Here is a 22,718-nt window from a genome sequence, read left to right as displayed (position 1 = left end):
AGCAAGAAGTTTACAGAAAGCACCATCAATAAAATGTGAACCACCATCAGTCATTAAGTATCAAGGGACTCCAAACCCCGGGAAAGTAACTTCTTTAAGCATTTTAATAGATGTGTTATGATCAGCACTACTAGTTGGAATAGCCTCTACCCACTTAATAACGTAATCAACAACAACTAGAATATGTGTATACCTATTAGAGGAAGGAAAAGGTCCCATATATTCAAATCCCCAAACATCGCATGGTTCAATAACAAGTGAATAATTCATAGGCATTTCCTGACGTCTACCAATATTACCAACTTTGACATTTATCACAAGATAAGACAAACTTATGTGCATCCTTGAAGAGAGTAGGCCAATAAAAACCAGATTGTAATACCTTGTGTGCGGTTCTATCTCCAGCATAGTGTCCTCCGTGTGCCTCGGACTGACACTTCCGTAAGATTTGTTCTTGTTCACGGTCAGGTACACAACATCTAATAACACCATCTACTCCTTCTTTATAAAGATGTGGGTAATCCCAAAAGTAATGTCTTAAATCAGAGAAGAACTTTTTCTTTTGTTGGTATGTGAAACTAGGTGGTATATATTTAGCAACAATATAATTAGCATAGTCTACATACTAAGGAGTATTATGAGAAGCATTTATAATAACTAATTTCTCATCAGGAAAAATATCATCAATAGGCAGTGGGTCATCAAGAACATTTTCCATTCTAGACAAATTATCAGCTACAAGATGTTCAGCTCCCTTTCTATTAATAATATGCAAGTCAAATTCTTGTAGCAAAAGAACCCACCTAATCAACCTAGGTTTAGCATCTTTCTTTTCCATAAGATATTTAATAGCAGCATGATCGGTGTGGATAGTTACTTTAGAATCAACAATATAAGATCTGAATTTATCACATGCAAACACAACTGCTAAAAATTCTTTCTCAGTAGTAGCATAATATCTTTGACCACTGTCTAGAGTTTTACTAGCATAATGGATAAAGTTCAATTTATTATCAACTCGTTGTCCTAGAACAGCAGCAACAACATAATCACTAGCATGACACATAATTTTAAAAGGTAGGTTCCAATCAGGTGGCTGAACAATTGGTGCAGAGATTAAAGCTTTCTTTAGTATTTCAAACGCTTCTACGCAATCATCATAAAAAACAAATGGAACATCTTTTAGAAAAATATTAGTAAGAGGCCTAGAAATTTAGAGAAGTTTGTAATGAATCTCCTATAGAAACCAGCATGACCAAGAAAACTTCTTATACCTTTAATATCTTTAGGACATGGCATTTTCTTAATTGCATCAATTTTAGCCTTATCTACTTCAATACCTCGTTCAGAAATTTTATGCCCAAGTACTATACCTTCATTCACCATAAAGTGGCACTTCTTCCGATTCAAGACGAGATTAGTTTCTTCACATCTATGCAAAACCCAATCAAGGTTGCTTAAGCAATCATCAAAAGAAGTCCCATAAATAGAAAAATCATCCATGAATACCTCAACAATCCTTTCACAAAAATCAGAGAGTATAGCAGTCATAATCTTTGAAAGTTAGCAGGTGCATTACATAAACCAAAAGGCATATGTGTATAAGCATAAGTTCCAAAAGAACAAGTAAAAGTAGTTTTTCTTGATCTTCTTTTGACATGGGTATTTGAGAAAAACCAGAATATCCATCAAGGAAACAAAAGTGTATATGCTTAGATAATCTTTGTAACATTTGATCAATAAAAGTCAAGGGGTAATGATCTTTTCTAGTAGCTTTGTTTAATTTCCTGAAATCAATTACCATCATATTTGTGGGATGAGCTCATTTTTATCATTAGGAACAACAGTAATGCCTCACTACTAGGAAAAAGGCTACTAGCAGCGCGGGTAAAATGGCTACTAGCAGCGCGGGTACCCGTGCTCCTAGTATCGCGCTACAGCTAATAGTTAGTAGTAGCGTGGATGAAACCCACGCTACTACTAACATTTTAGTAGTAGCGCGGGTGCAACCCGCGCTACTAGTAATGAAATAGTAGTAGCGCCTCAGGTTTTTTCCCACGCTACTACTAAAAAGTTAGTAGTAGCCTGGATGCAAACCCACGCTACTACTAACGAAGTATAGTAGCGCGTCTGGTGTTTTCCCACGCTACTACTAACTAATTAGGAATTAAAAAAATAAAATCCACCAATTCCATTCTATGCATACAATTCCAACTAAAACAAACACATATTTGCAATAAACCAGCAGCATTACACATCATTACTAATCCAAGATTTATAATAAACCAGTGGCATTAGAGCACATCATGTAAGATCATACATATTGTCATGTCTTTTCATGCCTTCAATTAAAACACCTACACTTCTTGAAGTCACTTACTCCCAGCTAGTGCAAACAGAGTTACAAGCAAACCAAAATGCATAAAAACACCAAACAGTGGCATCCTATCTCTCCAAATGATCCGCTCCCTCTGCATCCTTGCAAGCATCTTCACAATAAGCAAATCCGCAGGAAAAAATTCAACTTAGCATGTACTCCCTCTGTCAACTATCCAGAGTAGATTTTATCCATTGCCCTGGCCATGTTCAAGAAACACTAAATCAACTATCCAGAGTAGATTTTCTTCCTTGTGTCGAATGAACTGGTTTGCAAACGAAAATAGAACTGCGTTACTAAATATTGACTTAATGTGGAAGAAGATAAATTCTGGTACCTTTATAAAAATCTCCCTACATATATAGTAGCACATGAAGTAACAATCATAGGTATATCAGCATCATGGTTACAAAAGCTTTTGTGCAAAACTGTAAAGCAGTAGAAGTTAGAGACATGAACCATCAGTTTCACATAGGAAACAGAAACATATGATATTAGATGAAAGGAAGCAAGCATACTCTTTCTCAAACAAACTTCTCGTCTGTGTACATAACAGTAGCATGGAGTGGGCACTACTAGTGCATGGTTAGAAAACACTCTACTGACCATGCTTTCTACCAAGCTAGATATTTATGCAGTATACCACATACTAAGCTTGTGGTTAGCTAATCCGTTGGTTTGCTGTAAAATATTAAGGAAAGAAAGGGCGTAAAGGATGATGAGATGATGGACCTACGTTTCACATTATACCTGATATGAACTGCAGTTACCATAACTTTGCTTGCCACCTCATAGATGTTGAAAAAAAAGTCTTGACACCAAGGAAACTTCAAACGATACTTCCATGGCATGACAAATGAATGACTTCCCTGCACAAATTGTACTGCTAGAATAAGAAAATTAATGCAAGATCCATGATGTGTTCATTACCATTTGTGTCATCCTCTATATGGTACTTAAGCTATTCCTCTGAAACTGCTGAAAATTGTCTCACCCTCGAGATCTTTAATAAAAGAAATCAACATTTTTTGTGATTTAAAGTTCTTTTTTATATGTGATGGTCCTAGCATTCCAAAAAAATATCAGAAATATTCTGAACATAATCTAACGACAGAGGAAAAAGTAATATACACATGTAATATTCATCTTCACTTATTACCTGGGTTCACTGGATGAAAGAAACCAATGTGTTTACAGATAGAGATTATTTAAGTCCATGAAATATCAAATACAAATCAAACTTCTCGAGAAAATTGTTGAATAGAGTGTATATCTCTATCCTTGTGGTTCAGTTAATTGGTTAACCTGCATTGTAGAAAGTCACAGTAGGTTTAGCGCATAAGAAGCAACAGATTTCCGTTGGCAATTACTTGTAGGTTAAACCAAAACTTATCAAATATTACGTCTTTGACATGGCAAGTTATTATTATTAAGCATACTGAATTCACTACCGACACAGGCTGGATGCTTAAAAATATGTAACCTAAACATTTATAAGTTCCTTGTCCTTGTTGTACCAGAGGGCTAAACTCAGCAACCTCAAAGAGGTTAGACCATGCTGCCAATACTCAATTAACTTCGACAACACATGGTAACAAAGAATCTAATAAGACTCGTGAAATCCCTATCGCCCTGCCCATAAGAACTAATCATTCCTAATTACATGTGGACTTATGTGCCATATTTCACGACCTCCTGCTTCGTCAGCAGCCCCACCTTCTTATCATGCTCCTGCTTAAGCCCCTCGTAGTTCTGCCCGGTCGATTGTGCGGTTAGCGAAAGTGTCCATAATAGTATGTGGTAAGTTTTGATGCGATAAAAGGGAAAAAATTGACTCTGCAAAGCCATGTATGCACTATTCCTATCTACATCAAAAGAAGCACAAAGATTTGTATCTTTAAAGCTGTAAAATAAAGCTGACATTTCATGATTACTTAGTGAAAGACGATGAAACAGCCTATCTTTAGTTCTTTACCATGGCAAATGAGCTGAACAAGTTTAAAACTATTCGATGAAGGATCACATTAGTTGTATACCAATATTCGGAGAACAGAGCAGCACATGAAATTCTGTCTTACAGGTTATAAAATAACGCGCAAAGATCGAACATTTTTTGTATCTATATGCAGAACCATTGCTACCGAAGGCAAATTGCCTGTTGTTTATTTGCAGAGGTTACCCCACTCTGTATGATATATGTAAGACAAATGCATTTACTACTTTGTTGGATTTATACGAGAACAAATAAAGCATATCATGTTTTTCTAGTGTATTCACGTATAAGTTGTACACTTGCACAGCATGTTAAGTAGCAAGAGAGAGGGATCCAAGAATTTTGTGGGGAGGCATAATAGCATAACGGAAAGGGACTTGAATTTTCTAGATAGAGGCATATGAAGGCCAAAAGCATTTGCGAGATTCACTTCAATATACTTAGAGAATCACTGATTTAGCTCTCGAACATCTAAAACAAGCTACTGGACATTGGGTGGCATATTGAACTCACTCCTAAGGTCGCAGTACATCCTATATTCTTAGAGATTACAGAAATATTAAAACTAGACAGCACAAAAAATGTCCCAGTGGTGGATGTACCTCTAGCAGTCTCCCCTCTTCCACGAGTTGCTCATACCTGTCAGCCATTAAAAATGTTGTCATGCACATATAATTCAGGCGAGAGCAAGGCCAAAAATCCATCAATGCAAGCGCAATTCTAGTTGGTAACAGAATATTATAAACATATTCGGCTATTTATAACCACAAAGTGCAAACAAATTCATAAATTTTGAAGAAAATTCCCCCTAACAGAAGACCGGCATATAGTTAACACAACTTCCCTTAATTAATTTGTAAAAAGTCCATTGTTGAGTGGTCCAAAAGTCAACTACTGAAGTGCGATTATCAAACCATAGGAAAGCCTATGATACGAACCATGCTTAGTCAAATTGCGGTCAGAACTGCAGAGCAGTCCCTCGCCGGGATCAGAAAATTCCGGCATTTCCAGATAATCTCCAAAACCCCCCTGGCAGATACAGAAACCCGCCACTAGAACCCTAATGCACCGTAGCTCCCGAGAAAACCGCAGAAATTCCAGTACAAATCAGCACCCAAGCTCCCCGAATCTCACGGGCGCCGAGTCCAGCAGGCCCCTCCAATTACAAGCATCAAACCGCAGGTCGACGAGTAGAACCACAACCCGAACAAGCGCACTCTGGCCTCAGCAGCGTGACCGCCCTCGCCAGCAGTAGAAACCAAATGAAACCAAGAAAGTTGTTGCGGTAGTAGAGAGAGGAAAGAAGCAGGTTGGGGGAGGAGAAGGGGGCGGGGTATTCGGGGCTCACTGCGAGAGGTGGGACGGGGAGAGGATGTTGGAGGGGCGGAGGCATGAGCAGATCCAGGCGAGCAGCGGGTGCGCCTCCTCGTACTGGAAGGGCCAGTCGAGCGGGCCTCCGGCGGGCCGTCTGCATCGGCGGCGGGCAAGAGGGAGCCCTCCCCGCGCCGCGCCGTGCCCGGAGAAGGGGGCCCCTAGCTAGGGTTTGGGGCCGGCACAAGGGCACGGCGAGGAGGAGGATCCGCGCGTGAGGTGGGGGTGCCGGCGGTGGGGTTGGGGGAGAGGAGGTCGTCGACGTCGGCGGTGGCGGCGGGGTTGGTTGGGGGAAACATGGGGAGTGGAGGACGAGGAGAGGTGTCGGGGGAGAGAAAGGCAGAGCAGGGGTGAGAGGCTGAGGTGGGGCAGCAAGGAGATAACTTAGCAGTAGCGTTGGGTTTATACCCCACGTTAATCCAACGCTACTACTATGGCATGTCGTGGGTGCACGGTGGAGACCATTTAGTAGTAGCGTGGTATTTATAACCCGCGCTAGTACTATCAACTTAGTAGTAGCGTGGGTTTATAACCCGCGCTACTACTATGGCTGGTCCCGACGGGCACGGTGAAAATCATTTAGTAGTAGTGAGGGTTATAAAACCGCGCTGCTACTATCAACTTAGTAGTAGCGGGGGGGTATAAACCCACGCTACTACTAAGTAGCAGTAGCGAGGGTTATAAACCCACGCTACTAGTAAGCGTCTGTCTATAAGCTTTTCCCTAGTAGTGCCTCCTTTCTAAGGAACACAATGAACAGGACTTACCGATCTACTATAAGGTATGAGATAAATTATACGTGCTTCTAGAAGCTTTAATATTTCAGTTCTTACCACATCCTTCATTGTAGGATTCAATCGTCGTTGACGATCAACAACTGGCTCCGTATTAATTTTGTGCTGGCATAGAGTGGGACTAATGCCCTTAAGATCATCAAGAGTATATCCAATAGCAGCACGGTGCTTCGTCGGAGTTTTAATTAATCTCTTTTCTTCATGATTTGAAAGGTTAGCATTGATAAATAACATGATATATCTTCTTTTCATCAAGATAAGCATATTTCAATGTATCAGGTAATTTCTTAAGTTCAAACACAGGATCACCCTTTGGTGGAGGAGGACCTCCAAGAGTTTCAACTGGCAAATTATGTTTAAGGATAGGTGCTTGGTTAAAGAATATCTCATCTATTTCATTTCTTTCATTCATATGCATATCATTTTCATGGTCTAGCAATATTGTTCTAACGGATCAGTAGGACCTACGGCAATAGACGCAAGACCAATAATTTCATCCTTACTAGGCAATTCTTTATTATGAGGTTTTCTACGAAATTTAGGGAAAATTAAACTCATGAGATACATCACCAAAATTAACACTGACTGTTTCCTTATTGCAACCAATCTTAGCATTAACTGTATTTAGGAAAGGTCTACTAAATATAATGGGACCAAAATCATCTTTTAGATAACCAAAACTAGAAAATCAGTAGGGTATTTGATCTTTCCACACAAGACTTCAACATCTCTAACATCCCAAGTGGTGAAATAGTATCTCTATTTGCAAGTTTAATAGTAACATCAATGCCCTCTATCTCAGCGGGCGCAATTTCATTCATAATCTCTTGATATAAGGTAAAAGGAATAGAACTCACACTAGCACCAAAATCACATAAACCATGATAACAATGATCTCCTATTTTAACTGAAACAACAGGCATGCCAACAACAGGTTTATTCTTATCTTTAGTATCAGGCTTAGCAATTCTAGTGGCTTCATCACATAAGTAAATAACATGCCCATTGATATTATCGACCAAGAGATCTTTAACCATAGCAATATTAGGTTCAACTTTGATTTGTTCATAGGGTCTAGGTGTTCTATTATAACTTTTGTTAATACAGTTCAAACTTTAGCATGTTCCTTAGTCCTAACAGGAAAAGGAGGTTTCTTAATATAAGCAGTAGGCACAACTAGATCAACACTGTAAATGATAGTTTCATCTTTAGCTATAACAGGTTCCTCTATCTTTTCTTTAATAGGGGGATGATATTTAAACCACTTCTCCTTAGGGAGATCAACATGAGTAGCAAATGATTCACAAAAGGAAGCTACTATCTCAGAGTCAAGTCCATATTTAGCACTAAACTTATGAAAAGCATCGGTTTCCATAAAAGAATTAACGCAAACAAACTCAAGTTTTACACCTGACTCTTTACCTTTATCGAGTTCCCAATCTTCATAGTTGCGTTTAATTCTTTTCAGGAGATGGATCCAAATCAGCCCCTTGCGGAATAACGCATAAACTAGGGTTCAAGATTCTGCCACTCTCGCAACCCATCTTCTACTTATTTCTCCACAATGCCTTCCCTTAGGCCCAAGTATGGTGAAGTGTCATGTAGTCAAGGTTCACATGACACCACTAAAGGAAGCAACAACATACATATCATCAAAATATCGAACGAATACCAAATTCACATGATTACTCATAACAAGACTTCTCCCATATCCTCAAGAACAAAAGTAACTACTCACAAATCATATTCATGTTCAAGATCAGAGAGTATTGAATATCCTTAAGGATCTGAACATATAATCTTCCACCAAATAAACCAACTAGCATCAACTAGAAGATGTAATCAACACTACTAGCAACCCAGAGGTATCAATCTGGGGTTTTGAGACAGAGATGGGATACAAGAGATGAACTAGGGTTTGAGATGAGATGGTGCTGGTGAAGATGTTGATGAAGATTGGTCCTCCCACGATGAGAGGGTTGTTGGTGATGTCGATGGCTTCGATTTCCCCCTCCCGAAGGGTAGTTTCCCCGGCGTAATCGCTCCGCCGGAGAGCAAAAGTGCTCCTGCCCAAGTTCCGCCTCGAGACGGCAGCGCTTTGCCCGGAAGTCTTCTTCTGGTTTTTTTTCTAGGGCAAATAGCATCATATAGGAGAAGATGGGCCTCAGAGGCCTACCAGTGGCCCCTCAAGCTTCGGGGGTAGGGCACGCCCCCTGGCTTGTGGCTTCCCGGTGGGTCCCTTTCTGGTACTTCTTTCGCCTATATTTTTTATATATTCCAAAATAATTCTCTATAAATTTTTAGGTCATTTGAAGTTGTCCAGAATAGCTATCTCTGTTGCACCCCTTTCTGGTCCAGAATTCCAGCTACCGGCAATCTCCCTCTTCATGTGAAACTTGCAAAATAAGAGAGAAAAGGCATAAGAATAGTATCATAAAGTGAAATAACAGTCCAAAATGCAATAAATACCAGTAAGAAAACATGATGCAAAATGGACGTATCATAGTGTATTATGTCTTCGAGGGAGCCCGAACCTGGGTAAAATCTTGTGTCCATGTTACCATCGTACTTAGATGCCTAGTTTAGGACCCCCTACCCCGAGATATGTTGGATTTAGCACCGACACTGGGGGCCCGAGTTTACAAGGAGCGTGCCAAAATTTCATGGTGAAATGAAATTGAGGGAGCTTTTCAACTCTCAAAGAAACTTTTCGAAAGGCATTTTGGAGACCCCTTTTTTCTTGTGCGGGGATCCTCGAATGTCATTTCACCATTAAATTTTACATGCCCTTCCAAACTCAGGCATCTGGGATGCCAAAATATTTCATGTAATTTTATATCTTTTTGGCATTTATTTAAATATACTATTCATGAGGAGCATATGAGCCTGGATTCATTTGTGGATCACTTCAGTTGAATGGAATACTCTACATCTAACTCCCTCAGTTCCTAAATATTTGTCTTTTTAGAGATTTCAAATGGACTACCACATACGGATGCATATAGACATATTTTAGAGTGTAGATTTACTAATTTTGCTCCGTATGTAGTCACTTGTTGAAATCTCTAGAAAGACAAATACTCCCTCTGTTCCTAAATATTTGTCTTTCTATAGATTTCAAATGGACTATCACATACGGATGTATATAGATATATTTTAGAGTGTAGATTCACTCATTTTGCTCCGTATGTAGTCCCCGCGTCGCTCTCGCCTAGGGCGACTCGGGGGCGCCTCCCTAACCCTAGTGCGCCGCCACCCAATCGCCCCCAGCCCCGCGCCGCCGCCGGAGGAAGCCGCCGGGCGAAGCTCGTGAGGCTGACGGCGGCGGCGGGGCGACTCCTCGCGGCTCCTGTTGGGACTGGGGCGGCGGATCTCGGCGGGAACCGGCGGCGGCCCGGGCGTGCGCGGCCCATGGCGTCCGGCGGTGTGGTGGCGGGTCTCGGCGAGGGGTTGTAGGTGGTGGCGGAGGGGTCGGCCGTTCCCGTGAGAGGGGGTCGGCCTAACGAGCTCCGGTGGGCGTGGCGTGCTCGTGGCAGCGGCAATCCGGCGTTCTGGGTGGTGTCTTCTTCGAGCGGCGCGAGGTGGACAGCGGGCATGTGGTGGCGGTGCTGATCTTGGATCTGGCGAGGCACCATGGCCCGGTGCTAGGCGATCCGTGCACGCGATGCTTGATGTAGGCTCTTCGAACATATCTGGGTGAAAACCTGCCTCTGGCTAGCTGCCAAGGCCGGCGGTGACGGCGCTGTTATGCGGCGTTCCCTTCTTGAAGGCATCGCCGAGGAGAAGTTCAAGGCCACCATCTTATCTTGCTTTGATTGACGGTAGCATTATAAGATGATCTCTCACTAAAATTTCAAGATAAAAGTGTTCTCCCTGAGTATGCACCGTTGCAAAAGTTCTTTGTGCTGAGACACCACGTGTTAATCGGGTGTGATAGGCTCTACGTTCAAATACAACGGGTGCAAAACAGTTGCACACGCGGAATACTCAGGTTAAACTTGATGAGCCTAGCATATACAGATATGGCCTCGGAACACAGAGACCGAAAGGTCGAGCGTGAATCATATAGTAGATATGATCAACATAGTGATGTTCACCATTGAAACTACTCCATCTCACGTGTTAATCGGACATGGTTTAGTTGCTTTGGATCACGTAATCACTTAGATGATTAGAGGGATGTCTATCTAAGTGGGAGTTCTTAAGTAATATGATTAATTGAACTTAAATTTATCATGAACTTAGTCCTGATAGTATTTGGCAAATTATGTTGTAGATCAATAGCTCGCGTTGTTGCTTCCCTGTTTTATTTTGATATGTTCCTAGAGAAAATTATGTTGGAAGATGTTAGTAGCAAAGATGCGGATTGGATCCGTGATCTGAGGATTATCCTCATTGCTGCACAGAAAAATTATGTCCTTGATGCACCGCTAGGTGACAGACTTATTGCAGGAGCAGATGCAGACGTTATGAACGTTTGGCTAGCTCAATATGATGACTACTTGATAGTTTAGTGCACCATGCTTAACGGCTTAGAATCGGGACTTCAAAGACGTTTTGAACGTCATGGACCATATAAGATGTTCCAGGAGTTGAAGTTAATATTTCAAGCAAATACCCGAGTTGAGAGATATGAAGTCTCCAACAAGTTCTATAGCTAAAAGATGGAGGAGAATCGCTCAACTAGTGAGCATGTGCTCAGATTGTCTGGGTACTACAATCGCTTGAATCAAGTGGGAGTTAATCTTCCAGATAAAATAGTGATTGACAGAATTCTCTAGTCACCATCACCAAGTTAGTAGAACTTCGTGATGAACTATAGTATGCAAGGGATGACGAAAGTAATTCCCGAGCTCTTCGTGATGCTGAAATCGACGAAGGTAGAAATCAAGAAAAACATCAAGTGTTGATGGTTGACAAGACCACTTCAAGTGTTGATGGTTGACGAGACCACTAGTTTCAAGAAAAGGGCAAAGGGATAGAAGGGGAACTTCAAAAAGAACGGCAAGCAAGTTGCTACTCAAGTGAAGAAGCCCAAGTCTGTACCTAAGCCTGAGACTAAGTGCTTCTACTGCAAAGGGACTGGTCACTGGAAGCGGAACTACCCCAAGTATTTGGTGGATAAGAAAGATGGCAAAGTGAACAAAGGTATATTGGATATACATGTTATTGATGTGTACTTACTAGTGTTTATAGCAACCCCTCAGTATTTGATACTGGTTCAGTTGCTAAAGAGTAGTAACTCGAAAATGGGAGTAGCAGAATAAACAGAGACTAGTAAAAGGCGAGGTGACGATGTGTGTTGGAAGTATTTCCAAGATTGATATGATCATCATCGCACACTCCCTATACTTTCGGGATTAGTGTTGAAACTAAATAAGTGTTATTTGGTGTTTGCGTTGAGCATGAATATGATTTGATCATGTTTATTGCAATACGGTTATTCATTTAAGTTAGAGAACAATTGTTGTTCTGTTTACATGAATAAAAACCTTCTATGGTCATACACACCAACGAAAATGGTTTGTTGGATCTCGATCGTAGTGATACACATAATCATAATATTGAAGCCAAAAGATGCAAAGTTAATAATGATAGTGCAACCTATTTGTGGCACTGCCGTTTAGGTCATATTGGTGTAAAGCGCATGAAGAAACTCCATACTGATGGGATTTTGGAATCACTTGATTATGAATCACTTGATGCTTGCGAACCGTGCCTCATGGGCAAGATGACTGAAACGCCGTTCTCCGGAACTATGGAGAGAGCAACAGATTTGTTGAAAATCATACATACAGATGTATGTGGTCCGATGAATATTGAGGCTCGTAGCAGGTATCATTATTTTCTGACCTTCACAGATGATTTGAGCAGATATGGGTATATCTACTTAATGAAACAAGAGTCTGAAACATTTGAAAAGTTCATATAATTTCAGAGTGAAGCGGAAAATCATCGTAACAAGAAAATAAAGTTTCTACAATATGATCGTGGAGAAGAGTATTTGAGTTACGAGTTTGGCCTTCAGTTAAAACAATTTGAAATAGTTTCACTACTCACGCCACCTGGAACACCACAGCATAATGGTGTGTCCGAACATCATAACCGTACTTTATTAGATATGGTGCGATATATGATGTCTCTTACCGATCTACCACTATCGTTTTTGGGGTTATGCATTAGAGACAACTGCATTCACGTTAAATAGGGCACCATCAAAATCCATTGAGACGACACCTTATGAACTGTGGTTTGGCAAGAAACCAAAGTTGTCATTTCTTAAAGTTTGGGGTTGCGATGCTTATGTGAAAAAGTTTCATCCTGATAAGCTCAAACGCAAATCGGAGAAATGTGTCTTCATAGGATACCCAAAGGAGACAGTTGGGTACACCTTCTATCATAGATCCGAAGGCAAGACATTCGTTGCTTAGTATGGATCCTTTCTAGAGAAGGAGTTTCTCTCGAAAGAAGTGAGTGGGAGGAAAGTAAAACTTGATGAGGTAAATGTGTCTGCTCCCTTATTGGAAAGTAGTTCATCACAGAAATCTGTTCCTATGACTTCTACACCAATTAGTGAGGAAGTTAATGATGATGATCATGTAACTTCAGATCAAGTTACTACCAAACCTCGTAGGTAAACCAGAGTAAGATCCGCACCAGAGTGGTACGGTAATCCTGTTCTGGAGGTTATGTTACTAGACCATGACGAACCTACGAACTATGAAGAAGCGATGGTGAGCCCAGATTCCACGAAATGGCTTGAGGCCATGAAATCTGAGATAAGATCCATATATGAGAACAAAGTGTGGACTTTGGTTGACTTGCCCGATGATCGGCAAGCAATAAAAAATAAATGGATCTTCAAGAGGAAGACGGACGCTGATAGTAGTGTTACTATCTACAAAGCTAGAATTGTCGCAAAAAGGTTTTCGACAAGTTCAAAGTGTTGACTACGATGAGAGTTTCTCACTCGTATCTATGCTTAAGTCTGTCTGAATCATGTTAGCAATTGCCGCATTTTATGAAATCTGGCAAATGGATAAACAAAACTGCATTCCTTAATGGATTTATTAAAGAAGAGTTGTATATGATGCAACTAGGAGGTTTTGTCAATCCTAAAAGTGCTAACAAAATATGCAAGCTCCAGCGATCCATCTATGGACTAGTGCAAGCATCTCGGAGTTGGAATATACGCTTTGATAAGTTGATCAAAGGATATAGTTTTATACAGACTTGCGGTGAAGCCTGTATTTACAAGAAAGTGAGTGGGAGCACTACAGCATTTCTGATAAGTATATGTGAATAACATATTGTTGATCGGAAATAATGTAGAATTATTCTGCAAAGCATAAAGGAGTGTTTTGAAAGGAGTTTTTCAAAAGAAAGACCTCGGTGAAGCTGCTTACATATTGAGCATCAAGATCTATAGAGATAGATCAAGACGCTTGATAAGTTTTTTCAATGAGTACATACCTTAATAAGATTTTGAAGTAGTTCAAAATACAACAGTCAAAGAAAGAAGTTCTTGACTGTGTTACAAGGTATGAAATTGAGTAAGACTCAAAGCCCAACCACGGCAGAAGATAGAACGAGAATGAAAGTCATTCCCTATGCTATGGCCATAGGTTCTATAAAGTATGCCATGTTGTGTACCAAATCTATTGTATACCCTACACTAATTTTGGCAAGGGAGTACAATAGTGATCTAGGAGTAGATCATTGGACAGCGGTCAAAATTATCCTTAGTGGAATAAGGAAATGTTTCTCGATTATGGAAGTGACAAAAGGTTCGTCGTAAAGGGTTACGTCGATCCAAGTTTTGACACTAAATCTAGATGACTCTAAGTCTCGGTCTAGATACATATTGAAAGTGGGAGCAATTAGCTAGAGTAGCTCCGTACAGAGCATTGTAGACATAGAAATTTGCAAAATACTTACGGATCTGAATGTGACAGACCCGTTGACTAAAATTATCTCACAAGCAAAACATGATCACACCTTAGTACTCTTTGGGTGTTAATCACATAGCGATGTGAACTAGATTACTGACTCTAGTAAACCCTTTGGGTGTTGATCACATGACGATGTGAACTATGGGTGTTAATCACATGGTGATGTGAACTATTGATGTTAAATCACATGGCGATGTGAACTAGATTATTGACTCTAGTGCAAGTGGGAGACTGAAGGAAATATGCCCTAGAGGCAATAATAAAGTATTATTTATTTCCTTGTATCATGATAAATGTTTATTATTCATGCTAGAATTGTATTAACCGGAAACATAATACATGTGTGAATATATAGACAAACAGAGTGTCACTAGTATGCCTCTACTTGACTAGCTCATTAATCAAAGATGGTTATGTTTCCTAGCCATAGACATAAGTTGTCATTTGATTAACGAGATCACCTCATTAGGAGAATGACGTGATTGACTTGACCCATTCAGTTAGCTTAGCACCCGATCGTTTAGTATGTTGCTATTGCTTTCTTCATGACTTATACATGTTCCTCTGACTATGAGATTATGCAACTCCCGTTTACCGGAGGAACACTTTGTGTGCTACCAAACGTCACAACGTAAATGGGTGATTATAAAGGTGCTCTACAGGTGTCTCCAAAGGTACTTGTTGGGTTGGCGTATTTCGAGATTAGGATTTGTCACTCCAATTGTCGGAGAGGTATCTCTGGGCCCACTCGGTAATGCACATCACTATAATCCTTGCAAGCATTGTGACTAATGAGTTAGTTGCGGGATGATGTGTTACGGAACGAGTAAAGAGACTTGCCGGTAACGAGATTGAACTAGGTATCGAGATACCGACGATCAAATCTCGGGCAAGTAACATACCGATGACAAAGGGAACAACGTATGTTGTTATGCGGTCTGACCGATAAAGATCTTCGTAGAATATGTGGGAGCCAATATGGGCATCCAGGTCCCGCTATTGGTTATTGACCGGAGACGTGTCTCGGTCATGTCTACATAGTTCTCGAACCCGTAGGGTCCGCACGCTTAACGTTACGATGACAGTTTTATTGAGTTTTGATGTACCGAAGGAGTTCGGAGTCCCGGATGAGATCGGGGACATGACGAGGAGTCTCGAAATGGCCGAGACGTAAAGATCGATATATTGGACGACTATATTCGGACTTCGGAAAGGTTCCGAGTGATTCGGGTATTTTTCGGAGTACCGGAGAGTTACGGGGATACGTATTGGGCCTTATTGGGCCATACGGGAAAGAAGGAAAAGGGCCTCAAGGGTGGCCGCACCCCTCCCCTTGGTCTGGTCCGAATTGGACTAGGGAAGGGGGGCGCCCCCTTCCTTCCTTCTCTTTTTCCCTTCCTCTTTTCCTATTCCATATGGGAGGTGGAATCCTACTAGGACTAGGGAGTCCTAGTAGGACTCCACACTTGGTGCGCCCCCTCCTAGGGCCGGCCTCCTCCTCCCTTGCTCCTTTATATACGGGGGCAGGGGGCACCCCATAGACACAACAATTGATCCTTGAGATCTCTTAGCCGTGTGTGGTGCCCCCCTCCACCATATTACACCTCAATAATACCGTTGCGGAGCTTAGGCGAAGCCCTGCGTCGGTGGAACATCATCATCGTCACCACGCCGTCGTGCTGACGAAACTCTCCTTCAACACTCGGCTGGATCGGAGTTCGAGGGACGTCATCGAGCTGAACGTGTGTAGAACTCGGAGGTGCCGTGCGTTCGGTACTTGATCGGTCGGATCGTGAAGACGTACGACTACATCAACCGCGTTGTTATAACGCTTCCGCTTTCGGTCTACGAGGGTACGTGGACAACACTCTCCCCTCTTGTTGCTATGCATCACCATGATCTTGCGTGTGCGTAGGAAATTTTTTGAAATTACTACGTTCCCCAACAGTTACCATCGTACTTAGATGCCTAGTTTAGGACCCCCTACCCCGAGATATGTTGGATTTAGCACCGACATTGGGGGCCCGAGTTTACAAGGAGCATGCCAAAATTTCATGGTGAAATGAAATTGAGGGAGCTTTTCAACTCTCAAAGAAACTTTTCGAAAGGCATTTTGGAGACCCCTTTTTTCTTGTGCGGGGATCCTCGAATGTCATTTCACCATGAAATTTTGCATGCCCTTCCAAACTCAGGCATCTGGGATGCGAAAATATCATGTAATTTTATATCTTTTTGGCATTTATTTAAATATACTATTCATGAGGAGCAGATGAGCCTGGATTCATTTGTGGATCACTTCAGTTGAATGGAATACTCTACATCTAACTCCCTCAGTTCCTAAATATTTGTCTTTTTAGAGATTTCAAATGGACTACCACATACGGATGCATATAGACATATTTTAGAGTGTAGATTTACTAATTTTGCTTCGTATGTAGTCACTTGTTGAAATCTCTAGAAAGACAAATACTCCCTTTGTTCCTAAATATTTGTCTTTCTATAGATTTCAAATGGACTATCACATACGGATGTATATAGATATATTTTAGAGTGTAGATTCACTCATTTTGCTCCGTATGTAGTCCCCGCGTCGCTCTCGCCTAGGGCGACTCGGGGGCGCCTCCCTAACCCTAGCGCGCCGCCACCCAATCGCCCCCAGCCCCGCGCCGCTGCCGGAGGAAGCCGCCGGGCGAAGCTCGTGAGGCTGACGGCGGCGGCGGGGCGACTCCTCGCGGCTCCTGTTGGGACTGGGGCGGCGGATCTCGGCGGGAACCGGCGGCGGCCCGGGCGTGCGCGGCCCATGGCGTCCGGCGGCGTGGTGGCGGGTCTCGGCGAGGGGTTGTAGGTGGTGGCGGAGGGGTCGGCCGTTCCCGCGAGAGGGGGTCGGCCTGACGAGCTCCGGTGGGCGTGGCGTGCTCGTGGCAGCGGCAATCCGGCGTTCCGGGTGGTGTCTTCTTCGAGCGGGGCGAGGTGGACAGCGGGCATGTGGTGGCGGTGCTGATCTTGGATCTGGCGAGGCACCACGGCCCGGTGCTAGGCGATCCGTGCACGCGATGCTTGATGGAGGCTCTTTGAACAGATCTGGGTGAAAACCTGCCTCTGGCTAGCTGCCAAGGCCGGCGGTGACGGCGCTGTTATGCGGCGTTCCCTTCTTGAAGGCATCGCCGAGGAGAAGTTCAAGGCCACCATCTGCTATCTCCGGGGGAAACCCTAGATCAGTAGATCGGACGACGGCGGCGCTATTTTGTGTCGTTTCCTCTCGAGGGCGTCAGTCTTGGAGGTGTTCACGGGATCGAGGGACCAGTGGGTGGCTTCTTTGGTGGAGCGGTGATTCATCTTAAACATTGATGGCAGCAGGTCTCGGCGGCGTGGTGCAGTGGAGACTTGGCGCCAGATGCGCGGAGATGGACTCGCGCAGGAGGAGGTAGCTGTCTGGCGTCATGGTGACGTCGATGGCGGAGTGGCCTACACAAGGTAGAAGACTCAATATATTCTGAAGACGGACCTGTGGAAGATGGCTGCGACGACACAAGAGTGTGTCTGTCCGGATTGTGCCCCAGACCCGGTATGTGGCTCGGCTGGGGCTTCCGGCTTTTGATGTTAGGTTTAGGTGAGTAGTTTGGGTAGTGGCCCAACTAGCATCCCTTCATCATATGGATAAGAGTAGCGGCATATGTTGCCGAGATGGTGGATTCAGGAATATTGTTTGTAATACTTTGTAAGGTCCTCGAGAATAATTAATAAAGTGGCCGTATGCATCTCCCAGATGCAGAAGCCGGGGGTCATCCTCCATTTCTAAAAAAAAATTAGTCACTTCTTGAAATCTCTAGAAAAACAAATATTTAGGAACGGAGGGACTATTTAGGAACGGAGGGAGTACAATAGATCACCAGCCTAACTCACACACCCCTCCTAGCTCCAATGCTCTCCGATTCCACTACGTAGTGGGAAAATGAAGGTGTTACCGTATGAGGGGTGAAGTGGATATGAAAAATGTAATCTTTGTTCGTGAAAAGCGAAAGAGCAGGGATGCATAACTGTACAATAAACTGGCTACCATTTATATATTCCGGCTTCAGAATATGGACGCTAGCAAAATATGCATGAGCAACGACTTGCACAACTATATACACAAGGTTAAACATGCAAAGGGATTTGCATATTGAGTCGGTTATCACCTTGTCGGTGTACACCTTTGCAATACTATTAAATCTCGTCTCCCACAGTTTCTAGTTCTTTTTATTTCTGAATTACATATAGACCAACATGTAAGTTATGGTGCATAATGTCAAGCTATAATTAAAGCATAATGGAAACATAATTGGTACTTTTAAAGAAATTAATGGTTACTGCAAACTTACCGAGTTGCACTTAATTCATAAATGTAAATCTACCCAATTCTCATTGATTAAAAAATTAACAGATGGAATTGCCCACTTAAAAAATGAACAAACTGGTTACCTGAACATAAATGGTCTCTATAGAAAATATCAGCTACTGCTCGAACATTCTATACTGATCTATATATGTAGAACTATATATTAAGAAAGGTGCATCCAAGTGTGTGTGCGCGCACATTTACTCACAGTCAAAAAAAATACGGCAAATGATCATTTAAAGATTTTAACATATTATTAAGTAAAATGTCATGATTATAGTTTTAATTAATAAAAATATATGAGTACATATGAATATTTCTCAAATGTTTAAATAATTCTAAACATAAATAAGACAAATAAAGTCACAACACTTCAAAAAAGGAAGATATATTGCATATTTATAAAATACCACGAGAGGTATCCTTTTTTCTTACAATAAAATCTAATACAAAATAGAAAAAAAATCAAATGAATTTATGATTTCCTCAAAATAATTTTAAAACTACGAACAAATAAACTATTCTATGAGTGTACAAGTGTGAGCGGGGAAAAAATTGAAGCGTGCTAGCCTGATCTAGTTATATATATATATATATATATATATATATATATATATATATATATATATATATATATATATATATATATATATATATATATATATATATACATATGCATCTACTGATCTGGCATGCCTACTCTAGACTGACTAGTACGCAAAATAATTTTATCAAATAGGACATGGTGTTCTTCGATTGGATAAAGTTTCTCTCGCATCTTCCATACACATATCACGCCATTGTTGAACAATATCCTCCGAGATCTTGGTTGCATCCTTATACACCGCTAAAAGTCCACTCCTCGAGAAACCAACAGCATAGAGACCATTTTTTCCTTTCCACTCTTTTGACTTTCTTGGGAAGCCATCTTTCTCTGAAAAAAAAGTTTTCTCCTGTGCATACAAGGTTTAACAGGTTGAATATGCTTTACTTGCTTGCGATTGTAACAATATTGGATAGTGTATATTTATACCTTTAACCAATAAGGTACATTGCTTTTGTAACCTGTGGCAAGAATAACAACATCAAAGTTCTCGGTTCTTCCGTCAATAAACTCCACACCGTGCTCATGAAAACACCGCACTCCAGGAAAAACCTACATTATCCAAGAAAAAACTACATTACTAAAGAGATTATATAAAAATGTAATCAAATTTAAGATATGTAATAACAAAATATGAAAATTACATTAATACTTCCAGACTTAATCTTTGCTATGGTTCCGACATCGAGAACTGGCGTTTTACCAGAAACGCCCTTAAGCTCCATTGGGCCAAGGCTTGGCCGAGTAATACCAATGTTGGTTGTGTCGCCCATAATGAAGCGTGCCATCATAAGGAGAAACCGGTCCACAGCCTGTACAGGGAACCACCTGAGAAGCCATAAAGAGATCCCAAAAGTGGAGCACCCTAGCATCTCCCTAGGCAGAACATGCAACTAAAAACAAAACAAAAAATCATTAGTCATACATCAATAACTATTACATATTGTTAAATATATGCTTACTTATAAATTAAGCACGGTACTATAAACTAACACGAAAAAAGGAAATACATGACCCTCATTTTTGTTTTGTAAAGAGCCAACAAAAAAAGTAAAGTTAGTCATGGGCCCCACACAAATAGGAGTATGCGACTTGTATTGTTATTATTTTACTTAGATGTGTGAAAATGGCCGGAGATTAATAGTATGCCTCGTGGCCACATTAAATTAAAAAGCATTGTCTAATATATTGATAATATAAAGGTCATCATAAAGATAATAGTGTTTGAAATGAAACATGCGGTGCTAGCATTGGTTAATATGTACTGACTAAATAATAAAATAACAAGTTAATGAAACATTTTAGCGAGAAAAATCATGTCAATTATGTGGTGATTTTCCTCGCAAAAAATTACATGATAATTTTTTTAAGATAAATAGTATGATCTGATTGGAAAAAAATGTGGCAAAACAATTACATCATGAATTCCCTAGAATTAAAAGATATATGTGATGATTTGTATGGAAAAAAGTTACATGATGAATTACGTAAAATTATTAAGTATATTATAATGAAAGGAATGCGTAATTGACAAATAACAGATCAAAAAACATTTAATTATACACAGTGATTGCATAGAAAAGAATTACATCATTAATTTCTAAAGTGGTGTGCTTTGTTAAATAGAAAACACATAGTAAATTGAAAGATATCGTAAAAGATGAGAATCTTCGATCAATTCCAAAGAGAAAATAAATTAGACTCACCGTGCCCCGAACGACCATAGAAGTTATTGCATTGTGGTTGGCGAGGTCCAGAGACACTTCCATCCCAGAATTTCCACACCCGACGACAAGGACTTGTTTTCCAGCATAACCTGCACCGCTACGGTACTCACAGGAGTGCATGAGCTGCCCTTTGAACCTTCCGGTGCCCTCGATCTCTGGCACCGCTGGCTCGGCATTCTCTCCGGTGGCAACAACAAGCCACTTACAGCGGTACAAAGTTGTTTTGCCGCTGTACGTGTCCTGCTCACCGCCGATTGGTAGTGAGGTGACCTCCTTTGTGCGAATCCACCAAAAGTCTCCATTGAATTCGGCGCTGACGACGGCCTGGCGGAACTGTGGCTCGATGTTGAACCTCCTTGCATAGGACTCGAGGTACTCCAGAAACTGGTCCCTTGCCGGGTACGTGGGGAAGCTTTTGGGGAATGGCATGAGTGGGAGCTCGCAGAATTGTTTGGGGAGATGCAAACATAACCTGTCGTAGGTGCGGTGCCTCCAGAGTGAGCCGATGCAGCTACACCGCTCGAGCAGCTTGTATGGAACTCCAGCCTCGCCGAGCAGTGCGGCCATCCCCAGCCCTGCCGGCCCTGCACCAACGATGACGACCGGCACGGGGATGTTGTCGACAGGGAAGCCGGTAGCCGGTGGCGAGTGGGGGTTGCAGTACAACGGGTCGTGCGACCTCTTTCCTTCAGCCTCCGCGAAGCAATCCATGACGTCGTGGATGAAGGCGGCGGGCGTCAGCTGCAGACACTATTGCTATCCACTGTGATCGATCGAGGAAGAGGTTAAGCTATATAAGTGACATATATGTGGCGTAGCTCTATTTCTCATCCCGCGAAGCATGGGGTAGCGGATGGGATGGAGCGGTGGAGGAGGAGGCTAGCGCAACTGTTGTTCCAAAAATAGCAGAGAAGATGGAATCTAGTGGGTATACGACTAGTATCTCCTCCTCTCGGCTGGTTTCCCGTCCCTAGAAGTAGGGAGTGGTGGCTGTGTTCAGCGGCATTTCGATCTTGGATTGGAATATTGCTTGCGGATATGCATGCATATAGGTAGAACCTTAACGGCCGGCTCGATCGAGCTGCGCGCTATAGCAGTCGTACGTCACCTGACCAGGGTCTGCGTTAGATGCATCGCTTGGGGGGTCTCTGGCTGTCCGCAGACGTTGGAGATCTGGGGTCTGGTTTTCGGATAATAAACTAGTAGCACTTGTTGTGTATGGGTTGATCCTTAACTCGTGGAGCAGCACGAGACTAGGAGGAGCATGCGGCCGGTGGGCTAAGAGGAGGAGCTGAGCTTGCGGGCGGACTGCTAGGAGAGGAGGATCGATCGGGGGAGGGAGAAGGCACCGGACAGGAGGCAATCGAGGAACCCGTAGTCATAGTTTATATTCGATTTGTTTGTTTGTTTTTGCGTGGTCGGTTAGTGGTTGGTTTGGGGGTCTCGGTCGGACCCCGTGCCAGCCTCGACTCCCTGGCCGCACGCATGCCTGTGTTGGTACTTGTGGTTTTCGCCCGGGCGA

General features: G+C 42.1%; 1 protein-coding gene and 1 long non-coding RNA gene across 6 annotated transcripts; both read right to left on the bottom strand.

The window, feature by feature from the left end:
- Nucleotides 1-2,249: 2,249 nt before the first annotated feature.
- On the bottom strand, nt 2,250-6,181 carry LOC123077831 (uncharacterized). 4 transcript variants are annotated; one of them, XR_006436845.1, is made up of 5 exons: nt 5,719-6,181; nt 4,973-5,009; nt 3,537-3,682; nt 3,128-3,246; nt 2,250-2,642 (listed from the first exon to the last, which is right to left on the bottom strand). It is a non-coding gene; the product is annotated as an uncharacterized lncRNA (long non-coding RNA). The 4 variants fall into 4 exon arrangements; XR_006436846.1 differs by having other exon boundaries at nt 2,250-2,576; nt 2,715-3,682; XR_006436843.1 differs by having other exon boundaries at nt 3,128-3,682.
- Nucleotides 6,182-19,543: 13,362 nt separating this feature from the next.
- On the bottom strand, nt 19,544-22,478 carry LOC123074341 (indole-3-pyruvate monooxygenase YUCCA4). Of its 2 annotated transcripts, none has more exons than XM_044497212.1 (4): nt 21,176-22,462; nt 20,114-20,362; nt 19,899-20,021; nt 19,544-19,818 (listed from the first exon to the last, which is right to left on the bottom strand). In XM_044497212.1, exons 1-4 carry the CDS (start codon nt 21,905-21,907, stop codon nt 19,597-19,599), a joined length of 1,326 nt encoding a protein of 441 aa, XP_044353147.1. In that variant the 5' UTR covers nt 21,908-22,462; the 3' UTR covers nt 19,544-19,596. The 2 variants fall into 2 exon arrangements, with proteins under 2 accessions (XP_044353147.1, XP_044353148.1); XM_044497213.1 differs by having other exon boundaries at nt 19,554-19,799; nt 21,176-22,478.
- Nucleotides 22,479-22,718: the final 240 nt, after the last annotated feature.

This window comes from Triticum aestivum, chromosome 3D, assembly GCF_018294505.1.
Source record: "Triticum aestivum cultivar Chinese Spring chromosome 3D, IWGSC CS RefSeq v2.1, whole genome shotgun sequence".
Classification (NCBI taxonomy): Eukaryota; Viridiplantae; Streptophyta; class Magnoliopsida; order Poales; family Poaceae; genus Triticum; species Triticum aestivum.
Note: the sequence above shows the minus strand (reverse complement) of the source record. Positions and strands in the feature narration are given on the sequence as shown.

Excerpts from the sequence above, each read along its gene's own strand:
- LOC123074341 (XM_044497212.1), bottom strand. The coding sequence starts at position 21,907 with ATGGATTGCTTCGCGGAGGCTGAAGGAAAGAGGTCGCACGACCCGTTG. Across the intron at positions 20,363-21,175 it reads CTATGGTCGTTCGGGGCACG|TTGCATGTTCTGCCTAGGGA; the intron begins GTGAGTCTAATT and ends TTTTGTTTTTAG. Across the intron at positions 20,022-20,113 it reads TTAAGTCTGGAAGTATTAAT|GTTTTTCCTGGAGTGCGGTG; the intron begins GTAATTTTCATA and ends TGGATAATGTAG.